Genomic DNA, 26,424 nt, shown 5'->3' with positions numbered 1-26,424 from the left:
AGTCTGTGATGCTCGACCGGCGAGCGAGTTCCTGTGCGCGGCCTCTTCAAGTTAAAATAACAAAAGTCCTTTTGAAAATAAAAACGTCGACTGAATAAAGAAATAAAAGAAATGAAATAAAATAACTCTGGTTGATAAACTAAAAGTTAAGGTTGCCCCCGTTAGCAACTGAATCAGCTGAGAGGCCCCGAAGGGGGCCTGGTGTTGTCTTCAGAGCAGGGTAAAAATGGCTGCGATGTTTGGGGTCTCAGTGGTTTTGTTCTACCTGAGAGGTCCTCCTCCTTGAGGAGTTGGTCATAGGATGATGCTGGCTTTAAGCCAATTGAGTGTCAGAAATGGATCTGAGTGGGCGGGGCTTGGAACTGAGCAGGGGCTTCTGGGAAAACCCCAGGACATTTTTCCACCACCAGGGGGAGATTCTTGAGCCTGCAGGAGGATGTTTTCCCGCCCAAAGTTTAACAACCCTTTGTTCCTCTCGGCTCCAGTGTCTGGCGGCTCCCCGCTGGGCTCTGGCCCAACATCTATATATACATATATATATGTATATATTAGAGCTGTGAAAAATAACGAGTTAACGCGCTATGATTAAATTACAGGATTAATTCGTTGTTTTTTTTTAACGCATTTAACGCATGCGCAGAAGGACCTTCCAATTCCGCCGCCTCTGCACTAGTCGCCGCTCTAATGCAGTCAGACGGCAGCTGCCATTCAAACAAACAAACAACATGGATAATTCTGATGAACCTGAGGACCTTCTGGACGGGAAGATCGTGTTCCAAAAAAACAAAGATCGAACATTCAGTAAAACCAAGGTGATATGCACACTCTGCGAGAAGTTATCGTTTCACCGTAGCAATACCCGCCTAACCACCGCAACGCGAAGCATGTGTTGGTCGGCGAGGGGCGTTCAAGTGGAATGCGCCAAACCAGACTCACTCGCAGGACACATTGTGCAAAAGAAGCGGTCAGCTTTACTGTCAGAGAATTTGAACAAGTTAGTTTGCCTCACCAACTGGCTAAAGACCGAGTAGCTAAGAGGGCCTTTAGAGGCATTAGATTGTATCATGGTGTGGTTAATGTACGGTGGCCCTGAAAGCTCAACTAACGGCAACTTAAGAAAACACATGTGTTGTGTTGTGAAATTGATGAAGATGTTTTTTTACTTTGCTGGCGTTTTGTCAACTTGCATGTGTTTTCTTAAGTTGCCGTTCGTTGAGCTTTCAGGGCCACCGTATTAATGGTTGTTTGACAAAAAATATAAAAAATTTCAACCATCCTATGGCTAAGAAGCTCAAATAATTTCTGTTTGATTTAAAAAGAAAAGTTTTATTCAACCACACAATGGCTAAGGAGCCCGAATTCTGTTTAGGATGAAGATTATATTAATGTTCCATATGGAATAGCAAAGATAACTGCTAAAGAACTGCTGAGTTACAGCAGCGTTGTTTTGTTTATTTATGAATATAAAAAGAAAACATGTTGAATGTATATATCCGTCTTTTGTCTTAAATCTTTGAGTTTTCACAAAAATATAAAGAGAAATTCGATAATGTGATTAATCATGATTAATCCATAGGAAACTGTGATTAATTTGATTAAAAATTGTAATCATTTCACAGCCCTAGTATATATATATTTATACATATCTATATGTATATTCAAGTGAAGTTTGGTTCATGAACTCAACCTTTCAGTTTCAGTATTATTTTATTTACTGACTGACTTTAATTTTCTTTCTTGGAAACCGAAGCAAACTCGTTCAAAAGCTCTGGATCAAGTTTATAGTTTCATATTTGACATCTTCTTCTTCTTCTTCTTCTTCTTCTTCTTCTTCTTCTTCTTCTTCTTCTTCTTCTTCTTCTTCTCTGAGCAGGATCGGGCTCACTGCTGCCCCCTAAGGTCGATATAGTGAAACTCGACATTAAATAGTGTAAAAACCGTTAGTGTCAGATTCGTGATATCAGAAGGATAATTACATGTTTAATTAAAAAAAAAAATTGCCGCTGCATCGTGTTTTGTGTGACCATCACATTAAAACGATAGGAAAGCACGACGGTTTACGACAGTGCCCGTTGAGGTCCGGTGCCGTAAAGTTCTTCAAACATGTGGAGTAGCAGACGGTGAAGCCTCTGGTGAGATGGAGAAGTTTAATAATTTATCTGAGTTCATAATGTACCGTGTGAAAACGTGTTCGACCGTCATCGTGACTCAGCGTGTTTCTGTACCCGGATCATTAACGGGGCTGGTAGCATGTAGCTTAGCCGCTAACACAGCTAGCGAGGAGTTTAGTGTTGTTATTAAAGTTAGTCTGATCAGTTCAGGGATTAAAGTCTCGTGTGTGTCGAGCATCGAACCGGAACCACTTCCACCGAACTGCCTCTGTCACAAGTGAAACTACAGTCGAACAGAACATTTTAAAACGAGCTCCTGAATCAGATGTTTAAACTGTCGAGATGACGACTGGTTGTTGTGTCTCACATCCGGAGGACAGGAGAGTCACACGGGGACACTGTGTGAGTCCTTCAGTTCCACAGTGTGTCCGCTGCTTCTATAGGATCCAATGTGTGTGTGTTTGTTTAGACGTCACGTGACAAAGTGGATAGTTAATAGAGTGTAATGGTCCGCTCCTCCGCTCCCTTCACTGGTTACCAGTGGCTGCCCGCATCCGTTTCTAAACACTAGTACTGGTACCATGCTGTGACCGGATCAGGTCCAGTCCACATCCAGGACCTGGTCAAACCTCACAGCCCGTCCTCTCCGCTCTGCTTCGACCAATCAGCTGCTCCCTCCCAGTGAGGGACAGCTGTCACTCAACAACATCACAACTGTTTCCTGTCCTGGCTCCTAAACGTTGGAACCAGCTCCACGGGGACAATCAGGACGGGAAGTCCACACATCGTCCTCCACACTGAAGACACATCTCTACAGACGATATCTTGAATAAAAGTTTAATCTAATAAGTTAGTAGCACTTACATGTCCCTCACTTATAGAACTTTGTAGTTTAGCTTTTTTGAGGAAATAGTACTTTCTTGATTCTTGTTCTGGTTTGTTCCTCGTGGTTGATGCACTTATTGTGAGTCGCTTTGGATAAAAGCGTCAGCTAGATGAAATGTGATGTAAGAGTAACACGTGTGTTGTGTGTCTGCAGATGGAGAACTACAGTAAAGCTCGAGCGTCGGAGCAGCCGTCGGTCTGTCCGTTCCCCGGCCTCCCCCCCGACACGCCAGAGGTCCGGGTCAAAGACGGCAGTAAGATCCGCAACCTGCTGCGCTACGCCCTGAGCCGCTTGGAGGCCGAACCCAGAGCAGCCGAAGAGACGGGACGCCCGGCGCCAGAGGAGGGAGGCGTGGCTGTGGAGGGCCAACAGGAAGCACCGAGCCAGCCCCTCTGCAAACAGATCATCTTCACGGCGAGTGGTAAGGGCGTCTCCAAAGCCATCACCTGCGCTGAGATCGTAAAGCGGCGCGTGAAGGGGCTCCACCAGCTCACCCGGCTGCTGTACAGCACCGTGGTTGAGGTGTGGGAGCCGCTGGAGCCCGCCGCCGGCCTCGACAGTCTGACTGTCAACAGGAACCTGCCCGCCATCTGGATCCTCCTCTCCAGAGACCAGCTGGACTGTGCCCAGCCCGGGTACCAGGCACCCGGGCGGTACGACGGCCTGTGGGTTCAGTCTGCTAACAGGGAGGAGGGGGGCGGCCCCCCTGCACAGAGACCAGGACACCGGAGGAAGAGAGGGGGGGGAGGAGGGGGAGGCGGTGAAGGCAGCAGTGGAGGCCGAGGAAAGGGCGCCGGACGTAAGACTGTGCGATCCCGAGATGCAGCGAAATGATGTCCATTTTCAAAAACTGCATGAACAGAAAGACTGAAGCGCAGAAGCAGCAGGAAGTGACATCACTGAAGCTTTATCGGCTGGAAACACGTCCAAGCTACAGGAAGTCGACATGGTCACAAAGAACAGTCAAAGTTTGGTTCAATGAACTCAACGTTTCAGTTGATTGTTATTTCATTTGCTCACTGACTTTAATTTTAATGACTTGAGGTCGTTTTGACGCCAGTTTTTAGTTTCAGAGTTGGAAAAAGATCTAAATAGTGAAGTCTGGGATGTTAAAGCTTTAACTCAGAGGGAACTTGAAGCCGTCGCCAGTCACAGTCGACGGATCAAATCCAACTCTGGTGAATTCTCACCAGGAATCAAGCTAATGAGCTCAAAGATCTCTTAAAGCAGAAATCTGACGTTTCTTGGACCTTCAGCTTTCAGCTGGTGTTTGAAAAGGTTCACACGTTGTTAAACTGCTCTAATGGTTTCCTGCCCTTGTTTCCTGTCTGTTGAAATGTTTGTACAGACTGTGCCTCTGAAAATAATAAGTTCTGTTTATTAAAGATGTTTTTTTAATCCTGAAATTGTGTCCTGCTGTTATAGATGTTTCTTCTGGATAACAATTATTTATTTTAGAAAAAACTAAGAATAAGGTGAGTCTGTAGTAGTGAAAAGTCTGTAGTAGTGAACATTCTGTGGTGAAAAGTCTGTAGCAGTGAACAGTCTGTAGTGAACAGTCTGTAGTGAACAGTCTGTAGCAGAGAGCAGTCTGTAGTGAACAGTCTGTAGCAGAGAGCAGTCTGTAGTGAACAGTCTGTAGTAGTGAACATTCTGTGGTGAAAAGTCTGTAGCAGTGAACAGTCTGTAGTGAACAGTCTGTAGTAGTGAACATTCTGTGGTGAAAAGTCTGTAGTAGTGAACAGTCTGTAGCAGAGAGCAGTCTGTAGCAGAGAGCAGTCTGTAGCGGTGAACAGTCTGTAGTAGTGAACAGTCTGTAGTAGTGAACAGTCTGTAGTAGTGAACAGTCTGTAGCAGAGAGCAGTCTGTAGTAGTGAACATTCTGTGGTGAAAAGTCTGTAGTAGGGAACAGTCTGTAGCAGTGAACAGTCTGTAGCAGAGAGCAGTCTGTAGTGAACAGTCTGTAGTAGTGAACAGTCTGTAGCAGAGAGCAGTCTGTAGCAGAGAGCAGTCTGTAGTGAACAGTCTGTAGTAGTGAACAGTCTGTAGTGAACAGTCTGTAGTAGTGAACAGTCTGTAGCAGTGAACAGTCTGTAGTGAACAGTCTGTAGCAGTGAACAGTCTGTAGCAGAGAGCAGTCTGTAGTGAACAGTCTGTAGTAGTGAACAGTCTAGTAGTGAACAGTCTGTAGTAGTGAACAGTCTGTAGTGAACAGTCTGTAGTAGTGAACAGTCTGTAGCAGTGAACAGTCTGTAGTGAACAGTCTGTAGTGAACAGTCTGTAGTAGTGAACAGTCTGTAGCAGAGAGAAGTCTGTAGTGAACAGTCTGTAGTGAACAGTCTGTAGCAGAGAGCAGTCTGTAGTGAACAGTCTGTAGTAGTGAACAGTCTGTAGTAGTGAACAGTCTGTAGTGAACAGTCTGTAGTAGTGAACAGTCTGTAGCAGAGAGAAGTCTGTAGTGAACAGTCTGTAGTGAACAGTCTGTAGCAGAGAGCAGTCTGTAGTGAACAGTCTGTAGTAGTGAACAGTCTGTAGTAGTGAACAGTCTGTAGTGAACAGTCTGTAGTAGTGAACAGTCTGTAGTAGTGAACAGTCTGTTGTAGTGAACAGTCTGTTGTAGTGAACAGTCTGTAGTAGTGAACAGTCTGTAGCAGTGAACAGTCTGTAGTGAACAGTCTGTAGTGAACAGTCTGTAGTAGTGAACAGTCTGTAGCAGTGAGCAGTCTGTAGTGAACTGTCTGTAGCAGAGAGCAGTCTGTAGTGAACAGTCTGTAGTGAACAGTCTGTAGTAGTGAACAGTCTGTAGTGAACAGTCTGTAGTAGTGAACAGTCTGTAGCAGTGAACAGTCTGTAGCAGTGAACAGTCTGTAGTGAGCAGTCTGTAGTAGTGAACAGTCTGTAGTGAACAGTCTGTAGTAGTGAACAGTCTGTAGCAGAGAGCAGTCTGTAGTGAACAGTCTGTAGTAGTGAACAGTCTGTAGTAGTGAACAGTCTGTAGTGAACAGTCTGTAGTAGTGAACAGTCTGTAGTAGTGAACAGTCTGTAGCAGTGAACAGTCTGTAGCAGTGAACAGTCTGTAGTGAACAGTCTGTAGTAGTGAACAGTCTGTAGCAGTGAGCAGTCTGTAGTGAACTGTCTGTAGCAGAGAGCAGTCTGTAGTGAACAGTCTGTAGTAGTGAACAGTCTGTAGCAGTGAACAGTCTGTAGTGAGCAGTCTGTAGTAGTGAACAGTCTGTAGTAGTGAACAGTCTGTAGCAGTGAACAGTCTGTAGCAGTGAACAGTCTGTAGCAGTGAACAGTCTGTAGCAGAGAGCAGTCTGTAGCAGTGAACAGTCTGTAGCAGTGAACAGTCTGTAGCAGTGAACAGTCTGTAGTAGTGAACAGTCTGTAGCAGTGAACAGTCTGTAGCAGTGAACAGTCTGTAGCAGTGAACAGTCTGTAGCAGAGAGCAGTCTGTAGTGAACAGTCTGTAGCAGTGAACAGTCTGTAGCAGTGAACAGTCTGTAGCAGAGAGCAGTCTGTAGTGAACAGTCTGTAGCAGTGAACAGTCTGTAGTAGTGAACAGTCTGTAGTGAACAGTCTGTAGCAGTGAACAGTCTGTAGTAGTGAACAGTCTGTAGCAGTGAACAGTCTGTAGCAGTGAACAGTCTGTAGCAGTGAACAGTCTGTAGCAGAGAGCAGTCTGTAGTGAACAGTCTGTAGTGAACAGTCTGTAGTAGTGAACAGTCTGTAGTGAACAGTCTGTAGTAGTGAACAGTCTGTAGCAGTGAACAGTCTGTAGCAGTGAACAGTCTGTAGTGAGCAGTCTGTAGTAGTGAACAGTCTGTAGTGAACAGTCTGTAGTAGTGAACAGTCTGTAGCAGAGAGCAGTCTGTAGTGAACAGTCTGTAGTAGTGAACAGTCTGTAGTAGTGAACAGTCTGTAGTGAACAGTCTGTAGTAGTGAACAGTCTGTAGTAGTGAACAGTCTGTAGCAGTGAACAGTCTGTAGCAGTGAACAGTCTGTAGTGAACAGTCTGTAGTAGTGAACAGTCTGTAGCAGTGAGCAGTCTGTAGTGAACAGTCTGTAGCAGTGAACAGTCTGTAGCAGTGAACAGTCTGTAGCAGAGAGCAGTCTGTAGTAGTGAACAGTCTGTAGTAGTGAACAGTCTGTAGCAGAGAGCAGTCTGTAGTAGTGAACAGTCTGTAGTGAACAGTCTGTAGTGAACAGTCTGTAGCAGTGAACAGTCTGTAGCAGTGAACAGTCTGTAGTGAACAGTCTGTAGTGAACAGTCTGTAGCAGAGAGCAGTCTGTAGTAGTGAACAGTCTGTAGTGAACAGTCTGTAGTGAACAGTCTGTAGTGAACAGTGTGTAGTAGTGAACAGTGTGTAGTAGTGAACAGTCTGTAGCAGTGAACAGTCTGTAGTAGTGAACAGTCTGTAGCAGAGAGCAGTCTGTAGTGAACAGTCTGTAGTGAACAGTCTGTACTGAGCGTCTGTGCTGAGGATCCCGGGGCACTTGATCTCTTTATCTGCTCAGTGAGGATTAGCGTCTCTGCAGCAGGGGGATCAGGTGAACGATGTGGCACGGTGGACGCTCGGAGCTGCTCCTGCTGCTGCTGCTCTGCCGGCTGACGCTCGGCCCGGTGCTGGCTCAGGTCCGCCACCCTCTGCCTGTTCTCTGGATGATGCCGGTCGGCTCCGGGCAGGGGGGGGGGAACCTGACGGCCGGACTGGGTGCAGCCGTCACCTTGGCTCTGCAGGACCTGAAGAAACAACCACCGCCCCTGGGAAACTATGATCTTCAGCTCCAGCTGCTGGACTCACAGGTGGGTCTCAGACCTGTGGACTCACTGACGGACACTTAACTGTCACAAGGCTCCTAACAGCAGATATTCACCATCTTGTCCTATAATATAAAACATGTCCCGTCAGCCTACATGGAAGAGGCGGGGTTTATGAGCTGTCTCGCAGCCAGCCACCAGGGGGTGAGATAGATTCTGTCATGTCCTCTGTTGTGTGTCCGCTCTGCAGTGCGATCCTGGGGAATCACTTAAAGCTTTGTTCGACGCAATGTGGGCGGGGCCAAAGTACCTGATGGTGTTTGGAGGGGTGTGTCCAGAGGTGACGTCCCTGATCGCTCGCTCGCTGCCTGCTCTCAACCTGGTGCAGGTACGTTCACACCTCAGCTTCTACAGGAGGACACCAGTGACCAGGATTCACTAGACCTTGTAGATCTCACGTCTGTTGTTCATGTGAAACTGCATCAGCTGCTGCTGTGGTCTTGAGGACAGTGTTGTGTGTCCTCGGACGCTCCAGGTGTCGTTTGCGGCGGCGGCCCCCGGCCTGGCCGACAGGAAGTGGTACAGGAACCTGTTCAGCACGATGCCGTCCGACCGGGCTGTGAACCAGGCCACGGTCAAACTGCTGCAGCGCCACCACTGGACCAGAGTCGGCATCGTCACGCAGGAAACAACCAGACTCTCACAGGTGATGATGATGGTGACCTCTTGACCTTTCATCTGACTTCATCAGGTCACTACTCCTGCACCATTATGACCCTTTACAAAAGACTAACTGTTGATAGACCCACACTTTGTCATTAAATCATCGTAGCAGGACTCCATCGCCTCAGGGTGAATCTACAGTCACACACTTCTGATTCCAACACAAAGTTTCCTCTGCTCACCAAGAGGCCACGTGCACACTCACCTGTCATCGGCCTCCCAACTGCTGAGGTGCTCCCCCCCCCCACATGAGGAGCCGCCCACCTTTGATCAGATGATTGTTTTTCACATGTAGATGTCCTGTAAACTGTGGACTGCATCGAGGCTGCAGGGGCCCAGAGGGTTTGAACCACTAGGTGGCGTAATGAGTCAACACATAAAAACCCACATGTCTGATCAGTCACATTGAGGTTTCAGCTCCGTGAAGAATCTGTGAAATGACTCAATATTTGTCCACATTGATAAACCTCCAGATGAAGAAGGATCTGGTGCGACAGCTGCTGAAGGTCAAAGTTCAGCCTGTTTCCACGGAGCTCGTCTCTGAGGACGTGTGCAGCAGCCTGAAGAGCCTGAAGGTGCGTCAGGAGCTAACTCCTCATTCCAGTCACGTGTTGTTCAGTGAAGATTGAACTGGTGAATTCAACGTGACAGATTCAGGACTGAACTATTTGCTGATGTGTTTTTTTGCAGGATCTTGACGTTCGGATCATCGTCGCTCAGTTTGAAGAAGATTCTGTGTCGGAGGTTTTCTGCTGTGTGAGTTCAGTCTGATCGATGAGTTCAGTCTGATCGATGGAAACACAAACCAGTGGAAGGAAACTGTCTGAGAGAAGAACTCATTCAAGTTAGCTTCTGATTCAGGGTCTGTTTCCCTCTGTCTTTAACAGAGTGAGATTTGATGCTTTCCAACATTCTCACTACTTTCTCAGAGAAAACTCCGACATGACCAGAGGACGCATGTTAATGAGTGTGTGCAGCTTGACTGGATTTGACTTGGAGGAGCTGTGAGTCCGGTTGTGTGTTTCTCTGACCTTCAGGCGTACAGGCTGAACCTGTTTGGGTCTCGTTACCAGTGGATCGTTGTTGATGGAGGAACCGGCGGGTGGAGGCCGGGGGGGGAGGTCTCTGGCTGTACGAGCACCAGCGTCCTGACGGCTGCAGACGGATCCATCAGGCTGCAGGTCCGACCGCTCAGCAACAGCAACTCACCGGGAGTCTCTGGACGGGTCAGGAAGTCACGATGATGAGACGGAGCACTTTGATTGGGCCGTGTTGTAACCGTGACCTTTGACCCGCAGACGGCTCAGAGCTACCAGGACGCCTACCTCCATCAGCTGATCCAGGAGGGGGCCCCGCTCAGCGCCCTCCATGCCTTCGCCTACGACAGCGTGTGGGTGGCGGCCTCCGCTCTGGCTCAGGTGATGGAGGCCGTGAAGCACCGAGAGAAGTTCGGCAGCAGGAAGGTGACGGTCAGCGAGGTGGAGGTGCAGAAGAAGCTTCTGGAGGCCGTGAAGAAAACACAGTTTGAAGGCGTCACGGTGAGAAACTGTGACCTCTGACCCCTGAAGGGAAAATATAAAGATACATCCAGAGAGAACAGATCACCTGTGTGGTCGTGTTACTGTAACCAACTATATACTAATACTGTCAGTACTATTCTTGTTACTAGTACTCAGTACTGGTACTTACACCAGTACTAGTACCAAGCCAGCACTAGTACTAGTAATGATGCTTTAACTGGGACTAGTACTAATATTTGTGATGATATTTGTACTGCAATTACAATGGTACCAATACCAGAACTAATACAGTGAATGTGACTCTGATTCTGGATAACTACTTTAACCTGAACTAGTCGAGATACTGTAAGTGGTACTGGTACCAGTACTGCAGGTTTGTACTTTAACTGGTACTTTTTAAATGTATATACAGTAGATTTATATGAATGAGATGTTTGACATGTGGATGTGGAGATTGACACGGCTCATGTGTTACTGTCATGCTTTTTTTTCAGGGACCAGTTTTCTTCAGAAACGGAGAAAGACCGACGACCATCGAACTGATTCAGCTCCAAGGTGAAGAAACAAGTTCCTGCTGAGTGAAGACTGACATCATCACATCCAGCTCATGTACAGTGTGTGTGTGTGTGTGTGTGTGTGTGTGTGTGTGTGTGTGAGCAGGCAGCAGTGGTGTGTTGGTGGGTGAGTTCAGTTCAGAAACACAACAGCTCCGCCTGAGGAACCACCTTCTCAAGTTTAAAGGTCAGAAAGTCATTTTATTTTTAAAGCTGCTTTCTCGCTGTTTTACCTTAATTCAAGTTCAATTCAATGAGTTTCTAGATTTTTTCCAGTCTTTCTTTCATTAGAATGAATAAAATGAAAACAGCTGAATGTTTTCACAGAGATGAGGTGTTGTTGTTGTCCTGCAGGTGGAGGCCCAGCCCGGGATCAGACCCTGGTGCGTCCACAGCGTCTTCACGTGAAGCTTCTTCTGTACGCCATCGTGTCCTCGGCTGCAGCTGTGACCATCTTCATCGCCCTGATCCTCCTCGGCTTCATCATCTTCCACCGCAAACACTGGTACGTCTGCACGTTCACATCTGTGTCGCCTGTCGCACGCTGAGCTGTGACTCCTCCTCCAGGCTGCTGAGGTCCGGCAGCGTGTCCCAGGACCAGCTGCTCCTGCTGGGCGTCCTCCTGTCCTCCTCCTCCGTCCTGGTCTCTGGTCTGGACGGAGCCTCGATGTCCGACGGGACGTTTCAGATTCTCTGTTCTGTGAGTTTGAAGAATGAAAAGATCCTCTCAGGTGCAGAGGGGTTTATAAACAGTGCTCGTCCTTCTCAGGGGAAGTGAGTCACAATGGGTCAGTGAGATGATGACCTGTTGTGTTGCTGTGGTCTGCTGAGGTCTGACCTGAGGACTGTTCACAGTCCTCAGGTCAGACCTCAGCAGGAGACTGACGTTGTCTAGATGAATTTAAAGATGTACACAGGAAACCTTCAGTGTTCTTCCTGCTGCAGGCTGGTGTGTGGACTCTGTGTGTGGGTCACACCGTGTCCTTCACCGGGCTCCTCGTCAGAACATGGACTCTCTATTCTCTGGGCTCAGTCAAGCTGAAGGTACGACTCATCTCCTTCATCTGCTCAAACCCAATGTTGTGATTAACTCTGAGAAAAGTCTCATTGTGTCCTGGTCATCGACAGCAGCAGAGTCGCTGCAGCCGCCTCCTGCTCGGGACGCTCCTGATGGACCTGCTGGTTCTGACCTCCTGGCAGATTCTGGACCCGCTCAGACGGGGGGTGCTGCAGCATCCCCTAGAGGTGACCAGGGTTTCTCATCATAAACACCATGTGTTCTGATCGCACTGGCAGAAATGAATGTGGACTCTTTGTTTGCAGACGGACCCGTCGGACCAGGACGTCCTGGTTCAGCCGTTCTCTGAACACTGCAGCTGCAGCCACATGGAGCTGTGGCTATCGGCTGTTTACGGATACAGAGGCCCCCTGCTGGTCAGCGCTGACTCTACAGGCGGGCTGTGGGTTTGGTGTGGGTCTTTAAATAAAGTAATAAAATGGAACCTTGTTTCTCTCCTCAGGGTCTGGGATGGTTCCTGGCCTGGAACATCAGGTCGGTGCAGACGGACCGTCCGGCTGTCAGCGGTCGGCGTCTGGCGCTGAGCATGTCTGCAGTGACGGTGTTCAGTGGGTCGGGGGTGTTGGGCTCACTGCTGACGTCCCACAATCCTCCTCTTCACTTCTGTCTGAGCAGCGTGCTCATCCTCTGCTGTAACATCTGCCTCCTGATTGGCCTGTTCGGACCGACGGTCAGCGGCTCGGCCTCCACGTTCATGTTCAAACCTGAGAACTCCCCGAGCGACTGAGAGGGTTTCATGTGTCTGCAGGTTCTTCACGTGAGGCTGAGCAGCAGCAAAGAGCCGCCGCCGTGTGAGCTGCAGGTCGAGGCTGCAGAGGAGGAAGAGGAGGAGGAAGAGGAGGAGGAAGAGGAGGAGCAGCTGAGCAGGTTGAACCGACGGCTGAAGAGTCGAAGGGCCCAGGTGAGGAAACGTCAGAGGAACCTTCAGGCCTGATTCTGTTCCTCAGGTTCTTCATGTCTCCAGAAGCATCAGGTGCTCAGGTCCAGCTCCAGAGACAATCCCTCAGATTCTACTCCGTCTTCACATTTCATATCCAAACCGTCAAAGGTCACAACACTTCTGATCATCAGCCACGAGGAGCAGGAGCTGCATCCTGGAACCTGAAGGCTCCACGTTCTTCACTGTTCTTCTGTTTGTCGTCTCCTCTGCAGCTCGATGCAGAAATAGAAACCATCTCCATGCAGCTGTCCTCAGAGTCCGAGGTCCTCCGTCATGTGACGAGGTCCAACAACGGTAACCACACACAAGACACAACTACACAACACATCAGAGCTGCAGCTGCTCCTCCTCCTCCTCCTCCTCCTCCTCCTCCTCCTCCTCCTCCTCCTCCTCCTCCTCCTCCTCCTCAGTGGGTGCTTGTCTCCTTCATGTCTTCACTGTTTGTTCTTCCTCCTGCAGCTGAGCTCAGATCTGTGAGCTGGAAAAACGAAGCTCCTGCTGACGACAGGAACCCGGAGAAGAATCTGTCGAGTCCAGAGGACGTCAACGCTCCTGAGCTGTGAGTTCAGAACACATGTGCTCCCTGATTGGTCTGATGATGTCACAACGATGGAGGTGATGGTTTCATGTGAGAAGCAGCTAGCTCCTTGTTCTCAGGTGGACAGACGACCTGACCATCAAACTTGTATCATCCAAATGCTGAGGTCACAGATTGGTGTCCTTTGTGTTTGTCGGCTGAAGAGTTTGATTCTGAGGAGACGATGAGTCAATGAGACAATGAGACGATGACTCAATGAGACAATGAGACGATGAGACAATGAGTCAATGAGACGATGAGACAATGAGACAATGAGACAATGAGACAATGAGACGATGAGACGATGAGATAATGAGTCAATGAGTCAATGAGACGATGAGACAATGAGACAATGAGACGATGACTCAATGAGATGATGAGACAATGAGTCAATGAGACAATGAGACGATGACTCAATGAGACAATGAGACGATGAGACAATGAGTCAATGAGACGATGAGACAATGAGACAATGAGACAATGAGACAATGAGACGATGACTCAATGAGACAATGAGACGATGAGACAATGAGACAATGAGACAATGAGACAATGAGACGATGAGACGATGAGACGATGAGACAATGAGACGATGAGACGATGAGTCAATGAGACAATGAGACGATGACTCAATGAGATGATGAGACAATGAGTCAATGAGACAATGAGACGATGACTCAATGAGACAATGAGACGATGAGACAATGAGTCAATGAGACGATGAGACAATGAGACAATGAGACGATGACTCAATGAGACAATGAGACGATGAGACAATGAGACAATGAGACAATGAGACAATGAGACGATGAGACGATGAGACGATGAGACAATGAGTCAATGAGTCAATGAGACGATGATGTGAGCACTTTGTCTTTGTGTCTGATTCCTCTCAGCGTCCGGCGGCGTGTGTCTGTGCAGCTGCCGATCCTCCATCACTCCTACCTGCCCTTCATCGGAGGCGTGTCCTCCAGCAGCTCCAGTCTGTTCGGCAGCCGGGAGGCCATCGCTCACCAGGACGCCATCGTGACCACGATAACATCCTGTCCCCCGGGCGGCACATGTCACTGCTGAGCCAATCAGACGACAGCAGTGACCTGAAGCTGCAGACTGACAACTCAAGACACTTTATATTTATTATTATACATGACTCATCGATCTGATGATCTCATCGGTCCGATGTTCTCATCGGTCCGATGATCTCATTGGTCCGATGTTGTCATTGGTCTGATGATCTCATTGGTCTGATGATCTCATCGGTCTGATGATCTCATTGGTCTGATGTTGTCATTGGCCTGATGATCTCATTGGTCTGATGATCTCATCGGTCTGATGATCTCATTGGTCTGATCTTGTCATTGGCCTGATGATCTCATTGGTCTGATGATCTCATTGGTCTGATGATCTCATCGGTCTGATGATCTCATTGGTCTGATGTTGTCATTGGCCTGATGATCTCATCGGTCTGATGATCTCATTGGTCTGATGTTGTCATTGGCCTGATGATCTCATTGGTCTGATGATCTCATTGGTCTGATGATCTCATTGGTCTGATGTTCTCATTGGTCTGATGTTGTCATTGGTCTGATGATCTCATTGGTCTGATGATCTCATTGGTCTGATGTTCTCATTGGTCTGATGGTCTCATTGGCCTGATGATCTCATTGGTCTGATGTTCTAATTGGTCTGATGTTCTCATTGGTCTGATGTTCTCATTGGTCTGATGATCTCATTGGTCTGATGATCTCATTGGTCTGATGTTCTCATTGGTCTGATGATCTCATTGGTCTGATGATCTCATTGGTCTGATGTTCTCATTGGCCTGATGATCTCATTGGTCTTGTTTCTTCTTCCTGCTCTGTGGTGGTTCTTCTCTGTTTCCTCTCATCACGATCGTTTGTGCTCGAGAACAAACGGCTGCTTGAAGCTGTTTAATCGGTTGTGATGACGCCTGCAGAGATTATGTCACCACACTGGACGATTCATCCACTTGTTACACAAAGATTATGTAATTCAGACGAATGTTTGTCCACGTGGATCAGAGACAAACTCATTTGTGTTTGAGTCTAAAACAGGTTTCATGTCTCAACTGGACCTGAATCGTTTTTTACAGAACTTTGACAAAACTATTCTCTCACAAACAAAGTTACTCCTGCAGAGGTCACAGTCCCACTGAGACACTGAGACACACTGAGAGACACTGAGACACTGAGACACACTGAGAGACACTGAAACACACAGAGACACACTGAGACACACTGAGACACACTGAGACACACTGAGACACACTGACACACACTGAGACACTGAGACACACTGAGACACACTGACACACACTGAGACAGAGTGAGACACACTGAGACAGAGTGAGACACACTGAGACACACTGAGACACACTGAGACACACTGAGACACACTGACACACACTGAGACACTGAGACACACTGAGACACACAGAGACACACTGAGACACACAGAGACACACTGAGACACTGACACACACTGAGAGACATTGAGACACACTGAGAGACACTGAGACAGAGTGAGACACACTGAGACACTGACACACACTGAGAGACATTGAGACACACTGACACACACTGAGAGACATTGAGACACACTGAGACACACTGAGACACTGAGACACACTGAGACACTGAGACACACTGAGACACACTGAGAGACACTGAGACACACTGAGACACACTGAGAGACACTGAGACAGAGTGAGACACACTGAGACACACAGAGACACACTGAAACACACTGAGACAGAGTGAGACACACTGAGACACACAGAGACAGATCTTCAAATGTCCCACGTCTTCAGCAGCTGCTCTGAACACACGATTCTCCTCTGGAGGAACGAGACCACAGAACTAACGAATGATAACATTCACCTGAGTCGCTGCCCCGCCCACCTAAGATCTGATAGGTCACAGCTTCACCCTGATTGACACCTGTCTAACCAATAATCAAAGAGAAAACCACCTGATGCGTCTCACTGAAAGAAGAAGATGAAATTCAGAAACTAAACTGAATTTTATAAAAACTGTTGATGTTGAAGAATTTCTTTTTATCTTATTTTAGATAATTTCTCGATGAATTTACCAGGAAATCCAGAAACTCTTCGTTTCTCTTCTGGAACCGAACTCGTCTACGACACAGGAAGTCGAGTACATGATGAACACGGCTGCTAACCGATTAGCATGCTAGCAGACGGGTAAACGTGATGTAGGAAAACAAAGATGAGACAGGAAATATTTTTATTATAAAACTACAATTAAAACCAAAACAATCACTAATTATGCAAAGTTTCTGAAACATAAACAAACTTTCAGAAAGCTCAGAGGTCGTGGACGTCAGGGACGGATCAAGTTCTTAAAACAGATTTAATAATAAAGGATTCATGGAGCTGCTCCAGTTTCCAGCTCCTGTGTTTGTGCGGAAAATCGTCAATGAAGTAACCTCGTCACATTAATTCCAGGTTATTTTTACAATCAATAAATATAAATGACGTTGAACAGGGTTAGAAGATAAATAATATAATAATATTTAAAACATTCTTATTCTTCACATTTTACACAAACAACATTTTCTTCATATCGGACGTTTGCTTTGTTTTTCTCAATAAAAAATCTATAACCTCAACAAAACCAGTGTAAACCTATTTTATGTTTGTATTTTCCACATTTAAAGTTAGAAAAGTTAAAGAACCACTTTAAAGTTGCAGCTACATTAACATTTCATCTGAGCTGTCTTTAATGTGACAGTAGAAACTGTGCAGGGGACCCTTTGACCTCAGGTCACAGATTTGATGACGTGGTGAACTTCCGTGTTTCAGAGAAGTCGAGGTCTGAAGCAGAGGGAAGTCATTGTTCGAGGGCGGGGGGGCGGTGTGGAGTTCCTAATGAGGGAGGCCTCCTGCGTCAGGCCGAGTCCGGGGAACGCACCGGTGGTCAAGTGGTGCAGCCGCCTCAGAGACTCACTGCACAGAAGATCAGCAGGAGGACGACCAGGGGGAGGAGCCAGGTCCGAGCCTCTGAGGTCACAGACTGAGAGACTCTCCAAATATCTATCCATCTATCTCTCTCCATCTATCCATCTATCTATCTGTCTATCTATCTCTCTCTCCATCTATCCATCTCTCTCTCCATCTATCCATCTATCTATCTCTCTATCTATCTATCTATCTATCTCTCTCTCTCCATCTATCCATCCATCTATCTATCTCTCTCTTTATCCATCTATCTATCTCTCTCTCCATCTATCCATCTATCTATCTATCTCTCTATCTCTCCATCTATCCATCCATCTATCTATCTCTCTCTTTATCCATCTATCTATCTCTCTATCCATCTATCTATCTCTCTCTCCATCTATCCATCTATCTATCTATCTCTCTATCTCTCCATCTATCCATCCATCTATCTATCTCTCTCTCTCCATCTATCCATCTCTCTCTCCATCTATCTCTCTATCTATCTATCTCTCTATCTCTCCATCTATCTATCTCTCCATCTATCCATCCATCTATCTATCTCTCTCTTTATCCATCTATCTATCTCTCTCTCCATCTATCCATCCATCTATCTATCTCTCTATCTATCTCTCTCTTTATCCATCTATCTATCTATCTGTCCATCTATTTATCTATCCATCTATCTATCTCTCTAGCTATCTATCCATCTATCTATCTATCTCTCTATCTCTCCATCTATCCATCCATCTATCTATCTATCTATCTCTCTCTTTATCCATCTATCTATCTCTCTATCCATCTATCTATCTCTCTCTCTATCTATCTCTCTATCTATCTATCTATCTCTCTCTTTATCATCTATCTATCTATCTGTCTATCTCTCTATCTATCCATCCATCCATCCATCCATCTATCTATCTATCTATCTATCTATCTATCTATCTATCTCTCTATCTATCCATCCATCTATCTATCTATCTATCTCTCTCTTTATCATCTATCTATCTATCTGTCTATCTATCCATCCACCTATCTATCTATCTCTCCTTCTATCCATCCATCTATCTATCTCTCCATCTATCCATATCTCTCTCTCTCTCTCTCTCCCTATTTATCCATCTATTTATCTCTGTCTCCTTCTATCCATCTATCTATCTCTCTCTCTCTCTCTATCCATCTCTCTATCTATCCATCCATCTATCTATCTATCTCTCTCTCTCTATCTATCCATATTTCTATCTCTCTCTATATGTATCCATCTATCTATCTATCTCTCTATCATCCATCTATCCATCTATCTATCTCTCTCTCTCTATATATATATATCCATCTATCTATCTATCTATCTCTCTCTATCCATCTATCTCTCTCTCTCCATCCATCCATCCCCCCCCCCCTCTCTCTCTCTCTCTCCACTGTGACCTTTGACCTTCATCAGAACATTCTGCTACGAACTCCTCACACCGCTGAAGACTTTTAATTTGAAAAGCCAGAAAGTCAAAGTTTCTACATCTGATGAACTCAAGATGTTTTTATATGTTTTCAGACTAAACTCATTAAAATATGATGTTTTCTGCTTCTGTTCACAAACTGAAGATTCATGTTGTCGTACTGACGCTGAGCAGCAGGTGTCACATGACCTGGAGCAAACCAATATAAGGAGGCAGCCGTCTGTCTCTTTCAAATCCTGTTTCTGTCCTTCTTCCTCTTGAGGTAAACCCCCCCGGTTCTTCTTCTTCCTCTTTTCAGAGGTTCCACATGGCAGGTGGACGCCTCGTGTCCTCTGGGGTTTCCCTCAGTGGAAAGTGAAAGTTCAGACTTTCCTCTGGTGTCTTTACTGCAGGTGTAGTGACAGTTTGTCCCTCGCTGTCTGTCTCTCTCAGCTGATGTTGGGCAGTGCCAGGTAGTTTTTCTTCTTCTGTGAGGACAGCAGAGGCGTCTGAGTGTCCACGTCCCGAGACAGAATGGACCTGCCGGCGCGGCGAAGGCTCGTGTGCATCCAGCCGTAGACCAGACAGTTGAGGAAACCCTGCGAGGCCGAGGTGAAGGTCTGTGGACAGAAGACGAGACACTGAGTTCAGAAAGATCCAACTGAACAAGGTCCATCTACTGGTGGTGTCTCAGATGGAGACACCATGAGGACTGTGTCCGACATGAACTCCAGAGAATGTCCACAACTTAGTGTCGGGAGCAGTGATGCCGGTAACGCGCTACTTAGTAACGCGTTACTCTAATCTGACCACTTTTTTCAGTAACGAGTAATCTAACGCGTTACTATTTCCAAACCAGTAATCAGATTAAAATTACTTGTCCAAGTCACCTTGCGTTACTATTTCGGTATTTGTGGTTAACCCGCTGGGCACGTCCTGCGGCTGGGGGAGCAGTCGCCCCGTCGCCCTCCTCACCACGCCGCCGGAGGCTCGGTGTGCGGCACGCCTCGACGTTTTTTAGGGGGGGGGAGGTGCTCATCCGCGGTGCGGGGGCTTTCCTTCTAGTATGCCGCGGGGCGGTGTCCGTCGGCGCTGCGGAAGGCGGGGACCGGGTACGACGGTCGGCGGCAGCGACTCTGGACGCGTGTCGGTCCCGTCAGATCACCTCAGCTACAGCGCCCGTTGGGGGAACCCTCCGTTCGCGCGGGGGGGGGGGGGGACCTCCGGCGGTGTCTAATAAAGTTAGTGTTGGCCAAACCGGTTGTCATTTTTATGTTGAGGCGGCGGGGGTGTTGTCGGCAGCTGCTGAATGTAACTAATAAAGTAACTTGTAATCTAACTTAGTTACTTTTAAAATCAAGTAACTTGTAATCTAACTTAGTTACTTTTAAAATCAAGTAACTTGTAAAGTAACTAAGTTACTTTTTCAAAGTAACTATGGCAACACTGGTCGGGAGTTTGTCTTTCACACAAGGCCGAGAGCTGGAGCTCCTGAATCGGCCCCTAACCGGCGTGCACCACGGGACATGATCGGGGACATTGTGATGTCAGACAGATGGACATCTGGTTGAATGGGAGGAGCCAGAGTGAACATCTCTGATTGGTCTGGTTGCCAGTTCCAGTTCTTAAAGAGACAGTCCTGACCTGTGAGACGTAGAGGACGGCCGCGGATTCTCCCCGAGACGCTGACGGCTTCACCAGCCGCAGGAAGGCCAGGGCCACGGCTGAGGGGGGGAGGAGCCATGTTCAAAAGAAACATATACACATATAAACATATAAATATATATACATATACACATATAAATATATACACATATAAATATATATACATATAAATATATACACATATAAATATATACACATATACACATATAAATATATACACATATACACATATACACATATAAACATATACACATATAAATATATACACATATACACATATAAATATATACACATATACACATATACACATATACACATATAAATATATACACATATACACATATAAATATATACACATATAAATATATACACATATACACATATAAATATATACACATATACACATATAAATATATACACGTATAAATATATACACATATACACTTATAAATATATACACATATACACATATAAATATATACACATATACACATATATACATATACACATATACACATATAAATATATATACATATACACATATAAATATATACACGTATAAATATATACACATATACACTTATAAATATATACACATATACACATATAAATATATACACATATACACATATATACATATACACATATACACATATAAATATATATACATATACACATATACACGTATAAATATATACACATATACACATATAAATATATACACATATAAATATATATACACATACACATATAAATATATATACACATACACATATAAATATACACATATATATCTTAACCCTGCTTCTTCCATCAGTGGAGCCGTAGCAGCCAATCGGAGAGCCCCCTGTCCCCTCCCCCAGCAGCCCAGTTGATAGAGGGGGACAGACCTGGTCCCCAGCAGAGGACGAAGACGAGTGGGTGGAGCAGCGTCCGTCTGTCCATCACACGGAAAGAGGTCCGCTGCTCGCTGCCTAGGTAACCGCTGGAGGCCACAACCCGCCTGTAGAGGCGACGCGCTTTCACCATGACGACCTGCAGCAGCGGGGGGGGGGGGGGGGGGGGGGGGGCGCCATCTTGTTTAGTGGTAAATGATCAGACACATTTTTACGAACGCAAACTCACGGTGATGATGAGGAGCGTGAGGACGAAGGTGATGAGGAAGACGGCGATGGCGTAGGTGTGCAGCAGGCGGCAGGCTCTGATTGGCTGCTGGAGCTCTGAGGTCAGGTACAGCGCTCCAGTGTCCATCAGCAGACACCTGGTCGGGGGCGGAGCACCACGAGGTCAACGCCCAAACAAAACATCAGATGATAAGAAAACAAAGAGATGATCTTCATCATTTCAAATCTATAACTAGAACGTCCTCACCTGTACGGCTCACTGAAGTTGGTCTGACATTGGCTGAGGTTTCCCTGAATGAAGACGGGCGTCATGAGCAGCAGAGGGAGCAGCCTGGGGACAACACGCATGTTACACGCATGTTACACGCATGTTCTTACAGCCTGGAGCTAAATGAAGATGTGAACTGACCCTGAGAGCAGAGCCGTGGTTTGATCAGCTGTTCTCACTCTGTTGGAGAACTGGGAACACAAGAGGAAGAGCAGCTCGTCTTCATCATGTATCACATGCTTCATCACACTCTGAACACAGGCGGCACTTTAGTGTGTAGGTCATCTGTGATTGTCACACATGTGTAACTGAGTGTGTGCAGGTGTGTGTCCGTTGTGTGTACCTGTACAGAGTATCCCTCCAGGCAGCTGTAGAGCTTCTCTCTCACTCCTCTGTAGAGGTTCCACATGTAGTTCAGTGTGTAGAAGAACGAGGACATGTAGAGCACCTGACACAACAGACACACACTTTAATAAACACAGGTGTTGTGTGTCTCTATGGGATGTAGGGGGCGTGATGTTGTGTGTCTCTATGGGATGTAGGTCTAGTGATGTTGTGTGTCTCTATGGGATGTAGGTTTAGTGATGTTGTGTGTCTCTATGGGATGTAGGTTTAGTGATGTTGTGTGTCTCTATGGGATGTAGTGGGAGTGATGTTGTGTGTCTCTATGGGATGTAGGTCTAGTGATGTTGTGTGTCTGTATGGGATGTAGGTCTAGTGATGTTGTGTGTCTCTATGGGATGTAGGTTTACTGATGTTGTGTGTCTCTATGGGATGTAAGTCTAGTGATGTTGTGTGTCTCTATGGGATGTAGGTCTAGTGATGTTGTGTGTCTCTATGGGATGTAGGTCTAGTGATGTTGTGAGTCTCTATGGGATGTAGGTCTAGTGATGTTGTGTGTCTCTATGGGATGTAGGTCTAGTGATGTTGTGTGTCTCTATGGGATGTCGGTCTAGTGATGTTGTGTGTCTCTATGGGATGTAGGTTTACTGATGTTGTGTGTCTCTATGGGATGTAAGTCTAGTGATGTTGTGTGTCTCTATGGGATGTAGGTCTAGTGATGTTGTGTGTCTCTATGGGATGTAGGTCTAGTGATGTTGTGAGTCTCTATGGGATGTAGGTCTAGTGATGTTGTGTGTCTCTATGGGATGTAGGTCTAGTGATGTTGTGTGTCTCTATGGGATGTAGGTCTAGTGATGTTGTGTGTCTGTATGGGATGTAGGTCTAGTGATGTTGTGTGTCTCTATGGGATGTAGGTCTAGTGATGTTGTGTGTCTCTATGGGATGTAGGTTTAGTGATGGTGTGTGTCTGTATGGCATGTAGGTCTAGTGATGTTGTGTGTCTGTATGGGAAGTAGGTCTAGTGATGTTGTGTGTCTCTATGGGATGTAGGTCTAGTGATGTTGTGTGTCTCTATGGGATGTAGGTTTACTGATGTTGTGTGTCTCTATGGGATGTAGGTCTAGTGATGTTGTGTGTCTCTATGGGATGTAGGTCTAGTGATGTTGTGTGTCTCTATGGGATGTAGGTCTAGTGATGTTGTGTGTCTCTATGGGATGTAGGTCTAGTGATGTTGTGTGTCTCTATGGGATGTAGGTCTAGTGATGTTGTGTGTCTCTATGGGATGTAGGTCTAGTGATGTTGTGTGTCTCTATGGGATGTAGGTTTACTGATGTTGTGTGTCTCTATGGGATGTAGGTCTAGTGATGTTGTGTGTCTCTATGGGAAGTAGGTCTAGTGATGTTGTGTGTCTCTATGGGATGTAGGTCTAGTGATGTTGTGTGTCTCTATGGGATGTAGGTCTAGTGATGTTGTGTGTCTCTATGGGATGTAGGTCTAGTGATGTTGTGTGTCTGTATGGGAAGTAGGTCTAGTGATGTTGTGTGTCTGTATGGGATGTAGGTCTAGTGATGTTGTGTGTCTCTATGGGATGTAGGTCTAGTGATGTTGTGAGTCTCTATGGGATGTAGGTCTAGTGATGTTGTGTGTCTGTATGGGATGTAGGTTTACTGATGTTGTGTGTCTGTATGGGATGTAGGGGGCGTGGCCCTCTAACCCTCCTGCTTCACGAGGAAGCAAAGGAGACACTCCTAGCGAAGGACACTCTTCTTCTGTGGTACAGGTGTTCACGTGCACTCTCTGTTCACGTGCACTCTCTGTTCACGTGCACTCTCTGTTCACGTGCACTCTCTGTTCACGTGCACTCTCTGTTCACGTGCACGCTGGTGATGAGAGCAGCAGCTGAGCTCGCTGCCTCTGAACAAAGGATGTAGGTCAGGAATGTTCTCTCATGTTTTCTCTTCTCTACTTCCTCTCTCACTGGCCCAGAGCAGATCCAATCCGACCAATCAGGACGCGCTCACTGAAACGGATGTGATGGTGTCTGATGATGTTGAAGCATCAACGTGCACACACACGTGCACGTCATTTCAAATGTGCAGAATCAGATTCAGTGAATCACTTTGTGTGACGTCTGCTTTCAGAAGCGTTTCCCCACAGGAAGTTGAGAGTTTCCTGAACGACTGAGAGTGAACTTCACCTGAAGGTTCCTGATTCCAGAGAAACGCTCAGAGGTTTGACCTTCGACCTCCAGCTGCTGGAGAAGGTCAAACTTAAAGATCCTGAAACTGAACCGTCACAGTTTCTTCTTCCAACGTCTCAATAAGTGAAACTGACCCAAGTGAATAATAACAGGTTGTAGCAGTGTGTGTTGTTGTGTTACCTGCTCCACAGTGTGCAGGTTGTAGCAGTGTGTGTTGTTGTGTTACCTGCTCCACAGTGTGCAGGTTGTAGCAGTGTGTGTTGTTGTGTTACCTGCTCCACAGTGTGCAGGTTGTAGCAGTGTGTGTTGTTGTGTTACCTGCTCCACAGTGTGCAGGTTGTAGCAGTGTGTGTTGTTGTGTTACCTGCTCCACAGTGTGCAGGTTGTAGCAGTGTGTGTTGTTGTGTTACCTGCTCCACAGTGTGCAGGTTGTAGCAGTGTGTTGTTGTGTTACCTGCTCCACAGTGTGCAGGTTGTAGCAGTGTGTGTTGTTGTGTTACCTGCTCCACAGTGTGCAGGTTGTAGCAGTGTGTGTTGAGGCCGCTGCAGCGCTCGGAGAACGCAGCGGCTCCGATCAGCCAGCAGAGGGCGAGCAGCAGGTCGGACACGCCGAGCAGGAGAAGAGGCTGAAGCTGAAACACAAAGTCACATTTTGCTGCTTCAAGTTCCTGATTGTGTTGTTTGTTTGTTTGTTTGTTTGTTTGCATCTGTCATGTGACCCAGGTCTGTTAAACTCTGACAGCGGGCGACTGACCTCCGGCCTCCGGCTGAGTCTCTGTGACATCACACAGACGATGACGGAGCCCGAGCCCAGAACACTGTAACACAAAGACACACACGTCACAACACGTCACTTCCTCATGTTTCAGAGGAAACAAACTTCTGCCTGAATAAAGTAAATCAAGGATCAGTCATCAGATCTCTCTACTCACTGAGGATCCTGTGAGTTACAGCTTTAAAACACATGTGGATGAAATGAAAGTGTGAAACAGATTCAACGATTCCTCAGACTGAAGTTGTGTGTGATGACATCACTGACCTGAGCAGAGCCGTGACCAGCTGGACGCACCTGACGGCTTCATACACCTGAGACCAGAGACATCACCAAACAACATGTGAGGCAGCAAAACACTGGATCAGAACCAGAGAGGAAACATGAAATATTCACTAAATATCACCTGAACTGTCCAAATGCAAAAAGAAAATCTACTTCTGACTTTCACCCCATAATGATGTCATAATGATGTCACAGTGATGACGGGGCTCAGAGGGGAAATACACACGACACGTGCAGACATTGAGTTTGTGGGATTATTGATTCTTGATAAGAAGAAAAACATCAGGTGTGAAGTTGAAAGATGGAAAACGAGCAGCAGCAGCGAACACGTTTCTCATCTTCAGGAAACTCGTCACTTTCTAAACTAATAAACCACAGAAACTGTAGATACATGAAGAATCTGAATGTGTCACAACTACATATTAATAATCATATATGTAAATGTGTAAATAATGAAGTAATGTTCTTCACATGTGAGCAAACGTCCTGCCAAACAGTTTGATATTTTCTTCAGTAAAAGTTAAATATCACAGTAAATAATACATTCTTGTTAATAATATATTCTATATATTCTTGTTTAGTTCTGTTTCACATGTCGCTGAGCAGCAGGTGTCATCTGAATAATAAGTTCAGCTTTCAGGCCTGATGTTAAATCTGATTTCACTTCTTATTAAAATCGTCTCCTGAGCCTTTATTGATTATGAATTGCTGAGAGCAGCTCGGCTGAAGAAGCGATGAGACCAGTGAACAGTAAACTGCATCAACAGACAGAACGAGGCTGCACGTGGACAGAACTGACCTCAGACCAGTCGACCGCGGCCGTCGTGTTGCTCTCGGAGATGTTGGACATGTCCTGCTGGAGGTTCACAGATCAGCTGGAAGGTAAAAGAGGAAGCTCGGTGCTGAGGCTCGATGGCACAGTGTCAGACGAACCTGCAGCAGCCTGCCTCTTATGCTGCAGCTGGGGGGGGGGGGGGGCAGGACCGCAGCGAGACTCCGGGACCTGTCTCTCTACTGACATCCAGTGGACGGTTTTCACACGACACACAGACTGTAATGAATTCTGCAGCCTATAAGGGAAACTGGATTTACTGCTCATCCCATAACTATAATCTTAACATTTTACATTATTTATAACTGACTCTACAATAACACCTGTAACTCAACAGCTGAGCCTTCTCTTTGCCCCCCCCCCCCCCCCCCCC

At 46.4% G+C, this 26,424-nt stretch overlaps 3 protein-coding genes across 6 annotated transcripts; 2 read left to right on the top strand and 1 right to left on the bottom strand.

The window, feature by feature from the left end:
- Window positions 1-1,902: 1,902 nt before the first annotated feature.
- On the top strand, window positions 1,903-4,403 carry rpp25l (ribonuclease P/MRP 25 subunit-like). Of its 4 annotated transcripts, none has more exons than XM_053432540.1 (3): window positions 1,903-2,132; window positions 2,653-2,960; window positions 3,151-4,403. In XM_053432540.1, the coding sequence occupies exon 3, from the start codon at window positions 3,151-3,153 to the stop codon at window positions 3,829-3,831; it is 681 nt and encodes a 226-aa protein (XP_053288515.1). In that variant the 5' UTR covers window positions 1,903-2,132; window positions 2,653-2,960; the 3' UTR covers window positions 3,832-4,403. The 4 variants fall into 4 exon arrangements, with proteins under 4 accessions (XP_053288515.1, XP_053288513.1, XP_053288514.1 ...); XM_053432538.1 differs by having other exon boundaries at window positions 1,903-2,513; XM_053432539.1 differs by lacking the exon at window positions 2,653-2,960.
- A 3,152-nt stretch (window positions 4,404-7,555) lies between these two features.
- On the top strand, window positions 7,556-14,326 carry LOC128449140 (gamma-aminobutyric acid type B receptor subunit 2). The gene is made up of 20 exons (XM_053432185.1): window positions 7,556-7,804; window positions 8,010-8,147; window positions 8,295-8,465; window positions 8,956-9,057; window positions 9,173-9,238; window positions 9,520-9,708; window positions 9,781-10,020; window positions 10,497-10,557; window positions 10,663-10,743; window positions 10,911-11,061; window positions 11,124-11,256; window positions 11,502-11,600; window positions 11,691-11,801; window positions 11,880-11,990; window positions 12,077-12,304; window positions 12,383-12,436; window positions 12,467-12,535; window positions 12,787-12,868; window positions 13,034-13,133; window positions 14,048-14,326. The coding sequence occupies exons 1-20, from the start codon at window positions 7,556-7,558 to the stop codon at window positions 14,223-14,225; spliced, it is 2,613 nt and encodes an 870-aa protein (XP_053288160.1). The 3' UTR covers window positions 14,226-14,326.
- Window positions 14,327-17,635: 3,309 nt separating this feature from the next.
- On the bottom strand, window positions 17,636-26,081 carry tmem116 (transmembrane protein 116). The gene is made up of 11 exons (XM_053433564.1): window positions 26,019-26,081; window positions 25,202-25,248; window positions 24,917-24,980; window positions 24,663-24,794; window positions 21,964-22,068; window positions 21,762-21,811; window positions 21,600-21,683; window positions 21,354-21,489; window positions 21,119-21,263; window positions 20,208-20,287; window positions 17,636-19,183 (listed from the first exon to the last, which is right to left on the bottom strand). Exons 1-11 carry the CDS (start codon window positions 26,067-26,069, stop codon window positions 19,013-19,015), a joined length of 1,065 nt encoding a protein of 354 aa, XP_053289539.1. The 5' UTR covers window positions 26,070-26,081; the 3' UTR covers window positions 17,636-19,012.
- Window positions 26,082-26,424: the final 343 nt, after the last annotated feature.

This window comes from Pleuronectes platessa, chromosome 10, assembly GCF_947347685.1.
Source record: "Pleuronectes platessa chromosome 10, fPlePla1.1, whole genome shotgun sequence".
Lineage (NCBI taxonomy): Eukaryota > Metazoa > Chordata > Actinopteri > Pleuronectiformes > Pleuronectidae > Pleuronectes > Pleuronectes platessa.
The sequence above is the reverse complement of the archived record's forward strand: the minus strand, read 5'-3'. Positions and strand labels throughout refer to the sequence as shown.